The sequence below is a fragment of the Bos javanicus genome, chromosome 8, assembly GCF_032452875.1.
Source record: "Bos javanicus breed banteng chromosome 8, ARS-OSU_banteng_1.0, whole genome shotgun sequence".
Lineage (NCBI taxonomy): Eukaryota > Metazoa > Chordata > Mammalia > Artiodactyla > Bovidae > Bos > Bos javanicus.
The window spans coordinates 47,567,641-47,582,032 of NC_083875.1; the positions used below are offsets into that span (position 1 = coordinate 47,567,641).

Consider the following 14,392-nt stretch of genomic DNA (forward strand, 5'->3'; position numbering starts at 1 on the left):
GGCTGGATGCAGTGACTCACTTTTAAGTATAATAGAATCAAAAGGGATGGTGTGTAGCTTCCAAAACTAGGTCATAAGGGGCTTCCTCTTTGCTCTCTCTTGAATCACTTACTCTGGGGTGAGCCAGGTGCCATCAATAAGGCACCCTTCTGGATAGGTAGGTCGACATGGTGAGAACTCTCCCCAAAAGCCATGTGACTGAGTCATCTTGGAAGAAGGCACTCCAGCCCCATTCAAGCCTTCAGGTGATGTAGCCCCAACTTACAACTTGACTGTGACCTTAAGAGAGACCCCAACTCAGAACTACCCAGGTAAGCTATTCACAAATTTCTGATCTTCAGAAACTGTGAGACAATGAATATGTCTTAAGCCATTAAGTTTTGAGGTACTTGTTATACAGTGATAGATAGCTAACACAATAGTGTATTGTTATTATCTTCTTTGAGATTTCAAAACATATTCTTTTCCCTCTATGCTGGATTCACTGATACATCACAATTTCATGACTTCTAGTGACCCTGGGTCCTCGGAGTTGCCTAGCATTCCATCTCTGGGCTCCAATTAGTCCTGGTTCCTGTTCTCCACTGGGACAATGACGACCATCCTCCACTCTCCTCATATGTCTGACCCCAAGCACTGTGATATCCTCATTCAGCAGATCAGCTGACTCCTGTGCTTACACACTTCCCAGTTGGTTGACTTTAAGCAGGTTATTTACTATCGGTGTGTCAGTGCCTTTATTTGTAAATGGAGATTATTATGATTATAGGCCACCTCATTGGGGCATTTTTGGGGTTCAGTGAGATATAAAACTCATGAAACAATCCACATATGAACTAAAATAAATGACAGTTGCTCATATATGGAGAAGTAATATTGCATAATAAGTAAAGATATGATTGAGGGTATTGGCTGGCCTAGGTTTACATCCCAGCTACACAATTTATTAGTTATGTAACACCGGACAAGTTACTTAATTTCATCATGTTTAGTTTCTCTCATTAGTAAAATGGGGATACTAAAAATAACTTTTGAGTGCCATTATGAGAATTAAATGACTGTGTAAAATGCTTAGATGGATGCTGATACTTATTAAGCTTTACAATAGTGTTGATATTATTATTTCTGTGATAAATGATAAACCTCCAACTAAACGTCAACATCCTACCATCAATTCTTTGCCTACATAATTTTTCTTCTTCTCCTTTGGTTACCAGGGTACACATGGTTAATCTCCCCTTTAGCTCTCATCACCACAGGGCCACTCTGGGATTTATTTCACCACAGGGCCACTCTGGGACTTATTTCATCAATTATCTCCTCACCATCCCTAACTCCATTTATACCATAAACATAAACAAACTCAAATCTTTCCCAGTTTTGAAGAAAAAAATCCCTCCAACTAAGGTTCTCTTTGGCTACTCATGTCCCTTCTCCTCATCTCAGCCAAACCTCTAAAAGGAGGTTTCTAATCGCCATCTCTACTTTTTTCCCCTCCTCAACCTATTGAAATGTTGCTTGATCCTTCATTTGGCTTCTGAAACAGCTTTGATCAGTGATGCAAACGATGTCTGTCTTGATAAATTGAGTGAATGCTTCCAAGTCCTTATCTTCCTTGGTCCCTCAGTTATACTAGGCATTGCCCTTCACTCTATCCTTCTGAAGCACACTCTTCCCTTGATTTCCATAACACTCTCTGCTTTTGCTCCTCCCTCTTAGCCTTTCCTCTGGTCTCCATTTGCAGGCTCCTTCTCTCTGCTCAACCATTAAATATTGGCTAACACCAGGATTTGGGATATCCTCAGGCCCTCCCTGCATCCTGTCCTGTACTGCAGTGACTTTAGTTGTCATCTCAGAGAAGGCACCCCATTCCAGTACTCTTGCCTGGAAAATCTCAGGGACAGGGGAGCCTGGTGGGCTGCCGTCTATGGGGTCACACAGAGTCGGACACGACCGAAGTGACTTAGCAGCAGCAGCAGCAGTTGTCATCTATATGCAGACACCTTCTGAAACTAAGTGGGTAACAAAATCTTTCTCACAGTTCTGCTGGACAATTTCACATAGATATTTCAAAGGAACTTTGAAACCAACATGTCCAAATCCAAATTCAACACTGCTTACTGAAACTGCATTGTCGTGCAATTGAATGGAGTCCCGAGCCTGAGTGTGGTCCACGGTTAGCTAGCATTGGCTCCTTTATGACTGTACAGCATTGGTTGGGTCTCCTTGTCTCAGTTTCTCCTCTCACATCCTCTGAATATATCTTATCTAACCTATCATAGAAGTCCAACAAATATCACGTAAGGACATTCTTGGGAGGTTTTCTGAGCTTACAATATGAAGTTCACATTTGGCTTGCATTTGAAGTGAAAAATATACTGAGTTGAAAACTGTACTAGAATTATCCATCAATTGCATTATTAAACTCGATATTTCTTGGCTTAAACTATAAAAATGACATCAAAAGAACACTTTCCAATTAAAGGTAACAACTTTTAAAGGTTATAAAATCCTGAAAATAAATGTATAGTTTAGGGAAAACAGAAGATATCATTGAATTCAAGATAATTTAACAACCACATGAGATCATGTTTTGAAAAGCTACCCAAACACAATTTTCATCCTCAGGTTAAGATGAAAAGTGCTTTTTCTTGTAATCATGTCTAGATTTTTCATTTGGCATGTTTTATTAATTTAAATTTGGGAAAAGACAAATCATAAAGGCTTCCGAAACTGTTAAATTACCTGAAACAATTCTGGTCAGACTGTTTTCTAAAGCAAGAAGCTCAGTCTGAAAAGGGTCATATGAAAATCACAATTCATTTAGGTCTTATAATGGCACTCAGAAGTTGTTGTTTTTAGTCTCACTATCATCCTTCCCATTTTACTGATGGTGAAACTAAACACGGTGTGATTAAGAAACTTGCCCAAAGTTACACAAGTACTAAGTTGTGTAGCTGGGATGTAAATCTAGGCCATTCAGTTCCCCAGATCATATTCTTACCAATTCACACTGGCAACACTTTCATAATCATAATTGCAGATTGAGAGTATTTTAGGGGCAAAGAAAAGGGCTCTGGTCACTCTCATTGAGACTACTTTTTTTTTTTCATTCTACTTTTGAGTTCAATTGACAGGCATAAAATACCAGCCAGTATCTCAACTAACAATAAAAACATAATATCATTAAAAACATATCATTAAATATTTTCTTATAGACCACCTGGCATACTACTAATTAAGAGTATGGGCTTTGGAGACAGTGAATCTTGGCTCTAATCATTATTTAGTTTTCTTATGAAATAGAACATAGCTCAGAAGGTTAATATATATAATCACAGAGAGCTTGCTCAAATAAAAGCTCTCTCTCTCTCTCACACACACACACACAAATTAAAGTTACTATTATGATTATGCACATGGAAGTTGTATAAAACAGAGAGAGCAAGTGACTTTTACGGTCAATTTAGAGGCAAAGAAATCAAATTTCAGAGTTTCAGTGACATGTCAATGCCTCATCTTCATGCAGAATATCATGTTAGTGGTTAATGACAAACAATAAAACAATTTAATTCCTATATTTGATGAGTTTTTAATTAAGTTGAGGAGTAAGATAGTTGTGGGAGAATTGTAATCAGGGATATGACATTGTGGGTGAAGTCAGGAAAACTGTCTTGGTGGAAGGGAGGTTTGAGCTTTGTTTGAGGGCAGTATAGGATTCTGGGCCATGGAAGAAAGGAGAAGTACCAATAATATGGAAACTCACAGAGGTAGAATTAAACTTAAGAGCTGAATAATATTCATTTTAAGGTCTAACAGCAGGGCAAAAAATTGTTATCATATCAGTATTCACAGCATTATTCTTCATTAAAGTCTGTTGTTTTATTAATTGAAAAGATTTGGTTAAACAGAGTTGAAGGTATTCACATTTTAAAGAATTAAGGCGAGTTCTATCACTCAGACAAGAGGATCATGCATCTGATTCAAAGGGGTTAGAGAAGAGCCTGTTGGCCTCCACATTCCCTACCCAACGTGTAGAGCTTTCACCATTCACCTCCCAATTTGAGCTACTATGTAAGAAAAAAGTTTTTCATGCAGATGCTTGGGTAAAAAAATCCCTCACTATAGTTACTATAGTATGCTCAAGCTCTGTAATGAGTAGAGATGGAGTTGTGGTAAAGTTGTGAACCAGATAAGATTTATTATTATATATTTTCCCCATAATGTTTTGTTTTCCCAGAAGCCTAAATTTCATCATGGCCAATCATCTTCCTCAATATTTATTATCTACTATGCGTGTGGCTCTAATTTGAAGTCAGAATCCAAAGATACATGTCCTGTATCTTTCAAGTCTAGTTCAGAGATAAGACTTGAAGTAAGTGCTTTAGAATACCTACAAGCACTCCCTAGGGCAAATTAAACTTTCTTCTTTTGTTTTAGGACTAGTATTTGCATTTATGGTGCCATTCCAAAGGTATATTCAAATTCTAAGATGAATAGCAATGCAACTGTGATGTCTACTACTTCTATCAGTAACATAACTCTGGTAACAATTGAATTTTCAGCCTCTGAATGGCTCATCTGAGAGCCAGTCCCATAGAGATAAAATGATTTATATTTTCTGTCGGTTTAGATATAAATCTACTGTAATAAAATATTTGGCATTAGATATAGAGCGTTTCTTTTATCCTTATATTTTTATTTATTTCAAGTAAATTTCCTAGATTTCCCTTGACATTTATTTTGTGCCACTTCAATCTTATTTTGGGATATAGATATACACTTGAGCAAAAATTTAACAATCCTATGTTTTCAAATGATTGCATTTTGATAGAATTCTGAAATGGCCAGGAATTTTAATAATATGTTGGTTGTTTTCCTCTGCTACCTGATGTCTGATATCAAAAGGTTTCCTTTTTAATGTTTATTACACATGAGTTTGTTTATATAAAATGGAAGAAAAAAGATAGAAGGTATTGAATCGAGCCAGTTATGAAAATTATTGTAACTACTTTAAAAAGTTTACCAGACAACACTTCTATTTCAATGAAGTTTGGGCAGATTTTCACCAGTGACTACCAACATTTCATTCAAATACTTCTTTTATGATAGCCTGACACATATTAGAATGTCTCTTAAGCTCTGTCATAAATCCTGTACACCAGAAACAGCACTTTTGCTCCAAATAATTTACAGACACTGTCACTGAAAAACAAACACTATTATATAAGAGCTTGAGGAAATCCTATGCATATTCTGGTTTCCCAGTTTGGGGGAAAATATGCCAGAATGGTTAAAATGCAATAGACCTTGGTCAAAGATTTACTAAAGGACAAAAATACAATTGTTATTCCTGTGCTTTCTACAACCTGCCAATTTTATTTCCTTTTCTCAATCTCTCTGCAAGTTCACTTGGATCTTGGTGAGCCATGACTTGCCTTTATTAGACCCCTGTAAGCGGGGACAATGAATGTGCACATTTTACTGAACTTATAGGTGGCTTTTTCTGCTCTCTGCACTGGGATCAAGACCAGTTTTTCACTGGGAAATCCAATAATGTGAGTAAGCCCTATTGGCCTAGGCACAAGTTCCTATAGACATAGCACTGCTAAGAAATACAGGGAGAAAGAAAAGGAGAGTGAAAAAGAGAAGAACGTGAGGAGGTAAAATCAAAGGAAAAAAGCTAGAGTTGGAGGAAAATGAATTAGAGGTGATTTTTCTAACCCAGCAAGGCAAGTGAACACAATATAAGTACTGCCTTTTTGCAATCATATAGAATTATAAGACAAAATGACACAGAAAGGCAGTGCCAGCATTCTTTGAAAATGATTAAGCAACTGAGGTACTTACATAGCTACTCTATCTTGAATAAAGAAATAATTAGCTTTCATTTATTCATAGTTCATCTGCATGAGAAAGTTCCAAAATGGTTTTCCCACCACAAAGCTGAATAATAACAACTCAGGTTTACAAGAGAGATGTGAATCTATGAACATTTAAAAATGACTTCTGAATCATCACAACATTTTAAATAGTTAATTCATTTGTTAATAAAATGAACAATTAGATGCTCTTGGTATTAGGGGACATTTTAGCATATTCTAATTCTTTAAGAACTGTTTTTGTTCTAGTTCACAATTGATATATACTTAAAAGTCAATGAGGAATCTAAGGCAAGAATTAACCAAAATATATTCCACAAAGACTAGTCTCAGATACTTTGAAAAAAAATTAGAATTATTTTCCAGTCAGTTCTGCCAACATAACAATCTGGGAATTGCTGCTTGAGAGATTTAATTTGTATGTGATATAAAACAGCAAGTACATTTTAGTTAAGAGAATACTACACTGACAAAATATCTTATTCCTTATTCTATATATTCTGGATAGATTTGTGTTTCTACACGTAATTTGGTAGCATAGATACGGACATTTCTTATTACTTAAAGGTTCTGAAGGATTCAAAGAGTATTTATTCACTGCTTCCATTTCATGATCTTCGACTTTTAAAGTCAAAGTTTTTGCATTGTATTTTAAAAACTGCATATATTTCACTGAAATAGGATGGTTTCACTATATTATAACACAATAGAAGAAGTGGTTTAGGACCAGTTACTTCTCAACCTCTTGGATTAAAAAAAATTTTTTTTGGGGGGAGGGCTCAAACAGACTTCATGTTACTTAGAAAAAACTGCTCAGCACATTTATTATACCGTATTGCAGGTCTTTATTGGGAACGAAGGATTGTACTAATCTGATTTAGAGAAGCACTGATAAATAATTAATTGCTAAAATTATTGGGGACAAAGAAGTGAATAATGCCTGGTAATCTGTGTGCATAGTTTAACCCATACAAGTGGAATTTTGGAAAGTATTACATAAGGGGAAAATCTGGTTGTTGGTAGCAGAGAAAAACTCTAAAAGGGAGGTAAGGAATGACTTGTTTGTAAGTTTTAAACAAATAAAAATGAGACCCTGGAAGGCACAGAAATAAGATGATGATTCAGAAAAAAATAGGATCAAATTCTCTGTTCAGTGTGTAGTTCTAGACATCAGAATAGGAAAGAGAGGGTGATACTCTTCTGAGTTTGGTCAAGGGCTTCTGAGTAGTCCTGGAGTGGGGAATAAAGATCCCCAGGAGTGTGCCCACTCCTCACCCAAGCATTTAGCAAAGGAAAGGGAAGCCACAAGTTTGAATGGAAAGAATCTCCCTCTGTAGCCTCCTGTCTTAGGTGAAGGACACTCAAATAACAAAGAAGCTGGAGACCTGGGTGAAGAAAAGTCCCCATTTTATGTATTAGTCAATGAGCTCATTTTGTTAATTAATTTTAACATAACTGGGCCAAGAGTACTTGCAAAATTTGATTGATATTTTGATTGATTGATTTGATTGATACCCTACTGATTCAAAACAAGAGGGAAGTTAAGTTTTACTTAGGACTTTCCTGATTAATTTTATTTTACTCTTTTGATATCGCCTCTATGAGAAGTAACATGGAGGAGAAGCTCCCAGAACTTACATCTCTTCCAATCAGGTCTTCCTGGTTTTCCACAATTCCCCAGGGGGCAATACCTATGGTACATATCTTTCCTCGAGACTTAGATGCATGGTCCTTCAAGGCATCGCCAACATGACGAATAACACCTAAGCAGAAAAAGAGAAGTGTCAATTTTTCCTTTCAAAGCATTGGTTTCCATTGATCTAAAAGGAAACTGTGGTAACTGTTTTTTCTAAGATTAAATGCATTGAATATAAAATTTTGACACATTTCTACAAAACTACACTCGTTCAGGAGAGAACATAAACTTGTAGCTCTAATGCTGGATATGCTTACTGGACTTACAGATGAACTCTAGCAATGAATTCCTTATTTTATCTCTAATGAAAAAAAAAGAATACAGTGTCTATGAAAAGGAAAATACTTCATACTTAGAGAATCTTTTTCTTATAAGCACAATGATGTATTAACATAACTAAGAACTAACAGCATGACTATATGCTATAAAAAGCATCATTTATAATATATTAAATCTGTACCAAAGTTTGTATATGAATTAGGGTCATCAAATAAAGTAACTGCTTGCTGCTGCTGCTGCTAAGTCACTTCTTGCTTAGCTTGGATTTTGTTAATCTTGATTTCACCTTCTTATATACAGAGACATAATGTGGAGACTCTGCTTGTAAACAAAAGGTTGACATAGTCTTTGGAAAATTTATGTTAAAAATACATGAATACATCTTTGTAGACATCATTCTAATTATTTTCCTCTCTATCCAAATGGCCTTCCCATCACCACAACCTTCCTCACCATAGTTAAGAGTGAGAAAATTCAGTTTACAAGATGGTAGGAAACGTACCTTTTACTTTTTAATAAACTATTTGGAGAAGATGTAATTTCTAATCTTTTAACTTCCCTCTCAGTGACCATTTTTATAGAAGTTATAAAATATATTTTCTAAGAAAAGATGTTTCCACTTATTCTTTAAGGAAAACACCACCCATTCTTCAAGGAAAGCTCATACCTAGTGCCATCTCCTATATGAAAGCTAAGTTGGGTTTGATTTCTTCTCCATCTGAACAGAGTTGCCGTTGGGGTATTTTGAATAGTTTAGTATGTCACTGAACATATTCTTCTGTGGTTCATAATCACAGGTGAGAAAGAATGTCTCTGCTCAGAGTAAACTCACTGAGGAGAAGGTTGGAGATGAGTGTCTTACTCTCTGCAGGTGCTTCAGGTGCCAGCACAGAGTGAGGGCCCAGGAACTGGTCACTGAACTGACTAAGCACACAAAGCACACCAGGCAGTTTAACCACAGGAGACAACAGACATGTGTGAACAGCTCAATTCTGCAATATTTATTACATCAAACAGAAAGAGCTGCCTTTAAAAAAATCAAACAACAGGGTAGTGTAAATAGCCACTAATCCATGTTCAGTTGTGCTGGGAGTGTTGAGAAGAGCATCAATTTCACTTACTCGCCCATCTACGGGTCTTCTAAAAGAGAGTATTGATAAAGAAAAACAAATACAAGAGCAAAGCTATCAACATTAGTGTTAAATTTTTTTCCTATTTATGTGCAAAACTCCTTTGGGGTCCAGTCCTGGACAAGAAAGCTAACCTTATGGTACCCCTCCTTCCATCTGCCACAATTCTATTATCACCTCTTACTCAAGCTGAGTGTGCCACCATTAGAGCCTCACTTTGAGTCCTGGACTGAACACTATGCCTGGAGAGAGGTAGAGGTGAACTCTTTGGTTTACAATATTTATGCTGTAAATTCTCCTTTTGATATTAGATGCTTTTCACAAAAGAAGAAAAACAATATACAATGTCCCAAGTTCCTGCAAACAGAAGATAAGTATTTCTTTCCTTTTCTTTTTTTTTTTTTTGAGGGGCGGGTGGGAAGCTGGGCTGTGCTGCCCTACTTACTGGAATCTTAGTTCCCTGACCAGAGATCAAACCTGGGCCCCTGATAGTGAGAGCGCTGAGTCCTAACCACCAGACACTAGGGAATTCCCTAGTAAGAATTTCTTTTAGAAACTTTTGAGTTGCTCTCCATAGGAGCTGCAGGTTATGTCAGGAAAGCAAAAGACTGAATAATCATAGGCAAATGATGCCTGTTAAACTGTGAGTGGAAGTTGGAGCTTAAAACCTGAACAGCCAAGAAAGAAAACGGTTCTGTAGATGTTTGATCACCATAAAATAAACAGCTGGCTGGGCAGGTCATTCTAAGATCATGTCAGTTTACAGACTGAGTCAGGGTTTCACATGACAATGATAGGCACAGGCAATTGGCAGAGTTTACTGCAGAAATGCACCTATGTTGTGGTGGGCTGAATGTTCACAAATTCTAGATATGGAGAAGAATTCTGAGTGCAGGTCTCATTTAAACATCATCTAAACCAGCGGTCCCCAACCTTTTTGGCACCAGAGACAGATTTCACGGAAGACAATTTTTCCACGGACAGGGGTGGGGTTGGGGAGAGAGAGATGGTGCAGGCAGCAATGCAAGTGATGGGGACTGATGGGGAGCCACAGAGGAAGCTTGCCTGCTGCTCACCTCTTGTTGTGCGGCCTGATTCCTAACAGGCGGTCCACGGCCCAGGGACTGGGGACCCTGATCTAAACTACAAACAAATGACTAAACAACACTGAGATAACATTTTTATTTAAAACTAGTTGGTCCATGGTTATGTTCAGAATGTCCCATTAACTTCAAATGTGTCCACATGGGCAGACTTTGAATCTTAAAACAAGTCTGAATTAACTTACTGCAGCAATACCTGTCTCTTCCAATTGGCACTTCTGATTCACTCTGGGGAAACATGTCAAAACAATTTACAGGCATCCATTCCATTATCAAATGCACATTCATAATGTTCTGCAGATAAGCACTTAACTCTAAGTGGCTTTTCAAGAACTGATTTGACAGCCTCCCTGGATCACAATATAGAAATTCATTTGAAGGTAGAAAAAACTACTCGGACTTCAGAGTGGGATATGTTCTATTGGTGCAGAGTTGATTCAATGAAATATTTTAAATGATAAACACATACTACTCCAGAGTTTGCTGTCATCCTAGATGGAAAGGGCATTTTTCAAAAGTTAAAGCTACTTGCATCAAACTTAAACTCACTTAAAGAACAGATATGGAATCTCCCATTTAGAGCAAAAGTTATTCCTTAAAAAAATATTGGATGCTTGTTTGGCAATTTGAGGCATTGAAAACAACCTGTCAAATTCCATCAGTCATGTTTATAAATTCTATATTGTCAAGTATTCCAGTCTGTGTCTTAAGTGTAAGTAATTCTTGGTGGAGAAATGGCAGTACAGTTATCATTTAGGTAGAGGAAGGAGTGAGAAGCACTGAAAGGAGCAATAACCAGCAACTGTGGACATAAAGGGGTAGGGGATGAGGTGAGGATATGCAAACATATTTAACCTTAGAAGAAAGTGATCTTAGTCACACATTCTTGTGATCTTATGCTGACCTTCTCTGTCCTACTTCCAATTACCTGTGTTAACTCCTCCAGTGAATATCCATGCTCCAGTTGTCATGGCTGCTTTGATGAGACCTTTTCCAAAGACTTGCTTGAGTTTTGGCTGGAGTTCAAAGTTCTGCAGGCCCCCATGCACTGAAATGAGAAGCTTGGGAAGCTCCAACTGCCATTCCTTGGTCATCAGGTGTAGGAGGAGATCAGGTTTTGTATCGAAAGATACTCGTACATACTAGAAAAAGAATGACCGTTGATTAGGGAGGCAGGGCAGGGTGGCTGTAGCTGCTTGTCTTTACTGATTGCAATGATATGTGCAGTTACTTGAAGAAAATGTCTTGTAAGAAATAAGATTTTTTTTTTAAAAGGGCAAATCAATTGCTTTACTGAAGACCTTCATTAGATAAAGAGATTCACCATTTTTAACAGGTTTTTTTGAAATTCTGAATGACTACAGATTTTAAAATTATTTAACTTTCTAAAATGCAGTATAAACACAGCTTTCCCCAGGATGACTTCTTTGCTCAAAGGAAATCGTATTTATATTTAATCTTAACATTTGTGCAACAGTTCAAATGTTGCTACCATTTTCAATATAAGCAATCCCTTTATAACAACTGAACCTATATATGACTGTTTCTGTGACCCTATTATTTTGGTAGGTTTAGAAAAATTCTACAGTTCTACATAATGTAACAAGAATGTTTAAATATGGTAACAGCTGATTACATTTACCTAAACCTAAATTAACTGCATACCAAATGTTTGCTTTATCTTTCAAAGAAAAGTGACAAAAGTCATGCCAATTATTTTTATAGAATAGTTGAAAATATTAGAGTGCATAGCAGATATCAAGGTATTTACATATGCAACTAGAAATAAAGTTATTGTAAGCATATATAAATAAAATTCTATAAATACATACAATGACAAATACACATACATATATATATATATATATATATAACTAAACATTTAGATGGGCTTCCCATATGGCTTAGGTGGTAAAGAATCTGCCTCCAATACCGGAGACCCAGGTTCTATCCCTGGGTCCAGAACATCTTTCGAGAAGGGAAAGATCATTGCCTAGTATCATTGCCTGGAGAATGACATGGACAGAGGAGGCTGGAGGGTCTCAAAGGAGTCCATGGGGTCTCAAAGAGTCAGACATGACTGTTCAACTGTCATGTTATATCTTTTTTAAAAATTATATAAATATTCTCATTTAAATCTTTGTTTAATTATATAAAGATTTCATTTCTATCTGGAAACAACTAGAATACCTGGCAAATGCACTGAAAAGCCTTTTGCAATGCATTGCTGAGCTGGCATGAAAAGAGAGAATATTCAGATACCTAAAGAAAGTGGAAGCTGGAATCTCAGGAAGTAAGGAATACCAAGGGAAGCTTTGGCCTTGAGGCTTTCTCCTAAACCCTGGAAGACCCTGAACAGCTGTTTTAATAGCTTAATGCAGTATTGGGGTCATAAGGAGAGACCCCACAGCTTTATGTGTGGGGTCTCTCTTTAAATTCTCCTCTGGTTATTTATAAACAAAAGTGGGCCCTCATACAGATTTTGGTCTACATCTGCATTCTCAGTGTGGTCTGAGAAACATCAGAGTATTTAATGTAAGTGGAGTAATGGCTCCAGATAACTGGCAGAAGCACATGCAAATTATTTGTGGAGGAATGTATCATCAATCCAGGTCTCAAGTAATTCTCTTGGGAAAATAAGCATTTCATTGTAAAAAATATTACAAATTACATAAGGAGATAAAGCAACAACCAAAAGACACAATAGGTAGCAGAATAAGATCCTCAAAGATAGTAAAATGCTCTGACAGAGAATATAAAATGGCTACATTTAATATGTTAAGAACATAAATGAGAAAGCTGAATATATGAATAAAGAAAAAGATGATAAAAAAATAATCACATACATTTGAAAAAGAGTAAAAAACAGAACTTCTAGAAACTAAAATGTAAAAATTTAAATGAGAAATACAATAGAAAAATGCAACTATAAGATCAGACATTCTAACTATCAGTTCAGTTCAGTCACTCAGTCATGTCCAACTCTTTGCGACCCCATGAACTGCAGCACGCCAGGCCTCCCTGTCCATCACCAACTCCAGGAATCCACCCAAACCCATGTCCATTGAGTTGGTGATGCCATCCAACCATCTCATCCTCTGTCGTCCCCTTCTCCTGCCCTCAATCTTTCCCAGCTGAAATCAGGGTCTTTTCATGAGTAAGCTCTTCACGTCAGGTGGCCAAAGTATTGGAGCTTCAGCTTCAACATCAGTCCTTCCAATGAACACCCAGGACTGATCCTATAGATACAGAGAAATAAACCAGACGCAGCCTAGAAAAACCGGAGAATTGGAAACACAGAAGAAAATGTGATAATTTTATAGGAGGTAATCAGAATTCTAGATAGAAATAAAAGAGATAACAGGGAAGAAACAATACTTGAAGAGATATCAGCAGGGAATTTCTCAGAATTACTAAAAGATTCCAATTCTCAGATTCAAGAAGTTCAGTGAATCTGAAGCAGGATAACTAAAAAGAACCCCCATCCATACATCAGTCATAGAGAACACCAAAGGGTTGGAGTGGGAGAAGCATTCAAAAGGAGCTAGAAAAGAAATACTGATTACCTACAAGGAAACAGTCACTAGACTGAAGGCTTATTTCCAACAGCAACAATGGATGCAAGAACAGCGTCTTCATTGTGCAAAGAGAAATTATTTGTCAGTGTAGAATTCAACAAAAAGTATCTTTCCAAAATAAGATCATTTTACAGACATTTTCAGACTACTAAAACCAATGGCAACCCACTCCAGTGTTCTTGCCTGGAGAATCCCAGGGACGGGGAAGCCTCGTGGGCTGCCGTCTATGGGGTCGCACAGAGTTGGACACGACTGAAGCGACTTAGCAGCAGCAGCAGCAGCAGACTTCACTGAAGTAATTTTTAAAATACATGGAGCAGGCAGAAGTTACATGATCCCAGATGGATGATCTGGGATACAAGAAAGGGTAGTAAATAAAGATATTAGCATAAACAGAGTAAATCTTAAAAGACGTTGGTTGTAAAATATAAAATGATAATAGTGTCTAATTTATGGTGGAAAGGGATAGAATAAAGTGCTGGATAATATAGAATATAAATTAGGAAGCAATAATGAGAATTAAAGTATTCTAAAGTCTACATATTGTGAGAGAAAAGTATTAAGTTTGGAATTCGTTAAATATTAATGTTGAAGCTGCATAACAAAAAGAATAGACTTGCATGTAATTATACAAGCATGCTTATAGATGTATAACTATATACAGGTATCCAGGGCATGACAATGTATTGTTATATTTTTTGGATCTGGGAGATCCCATTACTAT

The 14,392-nt window shown here is 36.8% G+C and overlaps 1 protein-coding gene across 9 annotated transcripts in view; it reads right to left on the reverse strand.

Moving 5' to 3' along the window:
• Positions 1-14,392, reverse strand: part of TRPM3 (transient receptor potential cation channel subfamily M member 3) — a 608,143-nt gene that overhangs the window by 269,710 nt on the left and 324,041 nt on the right. For all 9 annotated transcript variants that reach the window (XM_061425528.1, XM_061425527.1, XM_061425526.1 and 6 more), the window contains 2 exons: positions 11,019-11,232; positions 7,521-7,645 (listed from right to left, as the gene is read on the reverse strand). In XM_061425528.1, the coding sequence (XP_061281512.1) occupies positions 7,521-7,645; positions 11,019-11,232 (339 nt within the window). The remainder of the gene's footprint in view (positions 1-7,520; positions 7,646-11,018; positions 11,233-14,392) is intronic.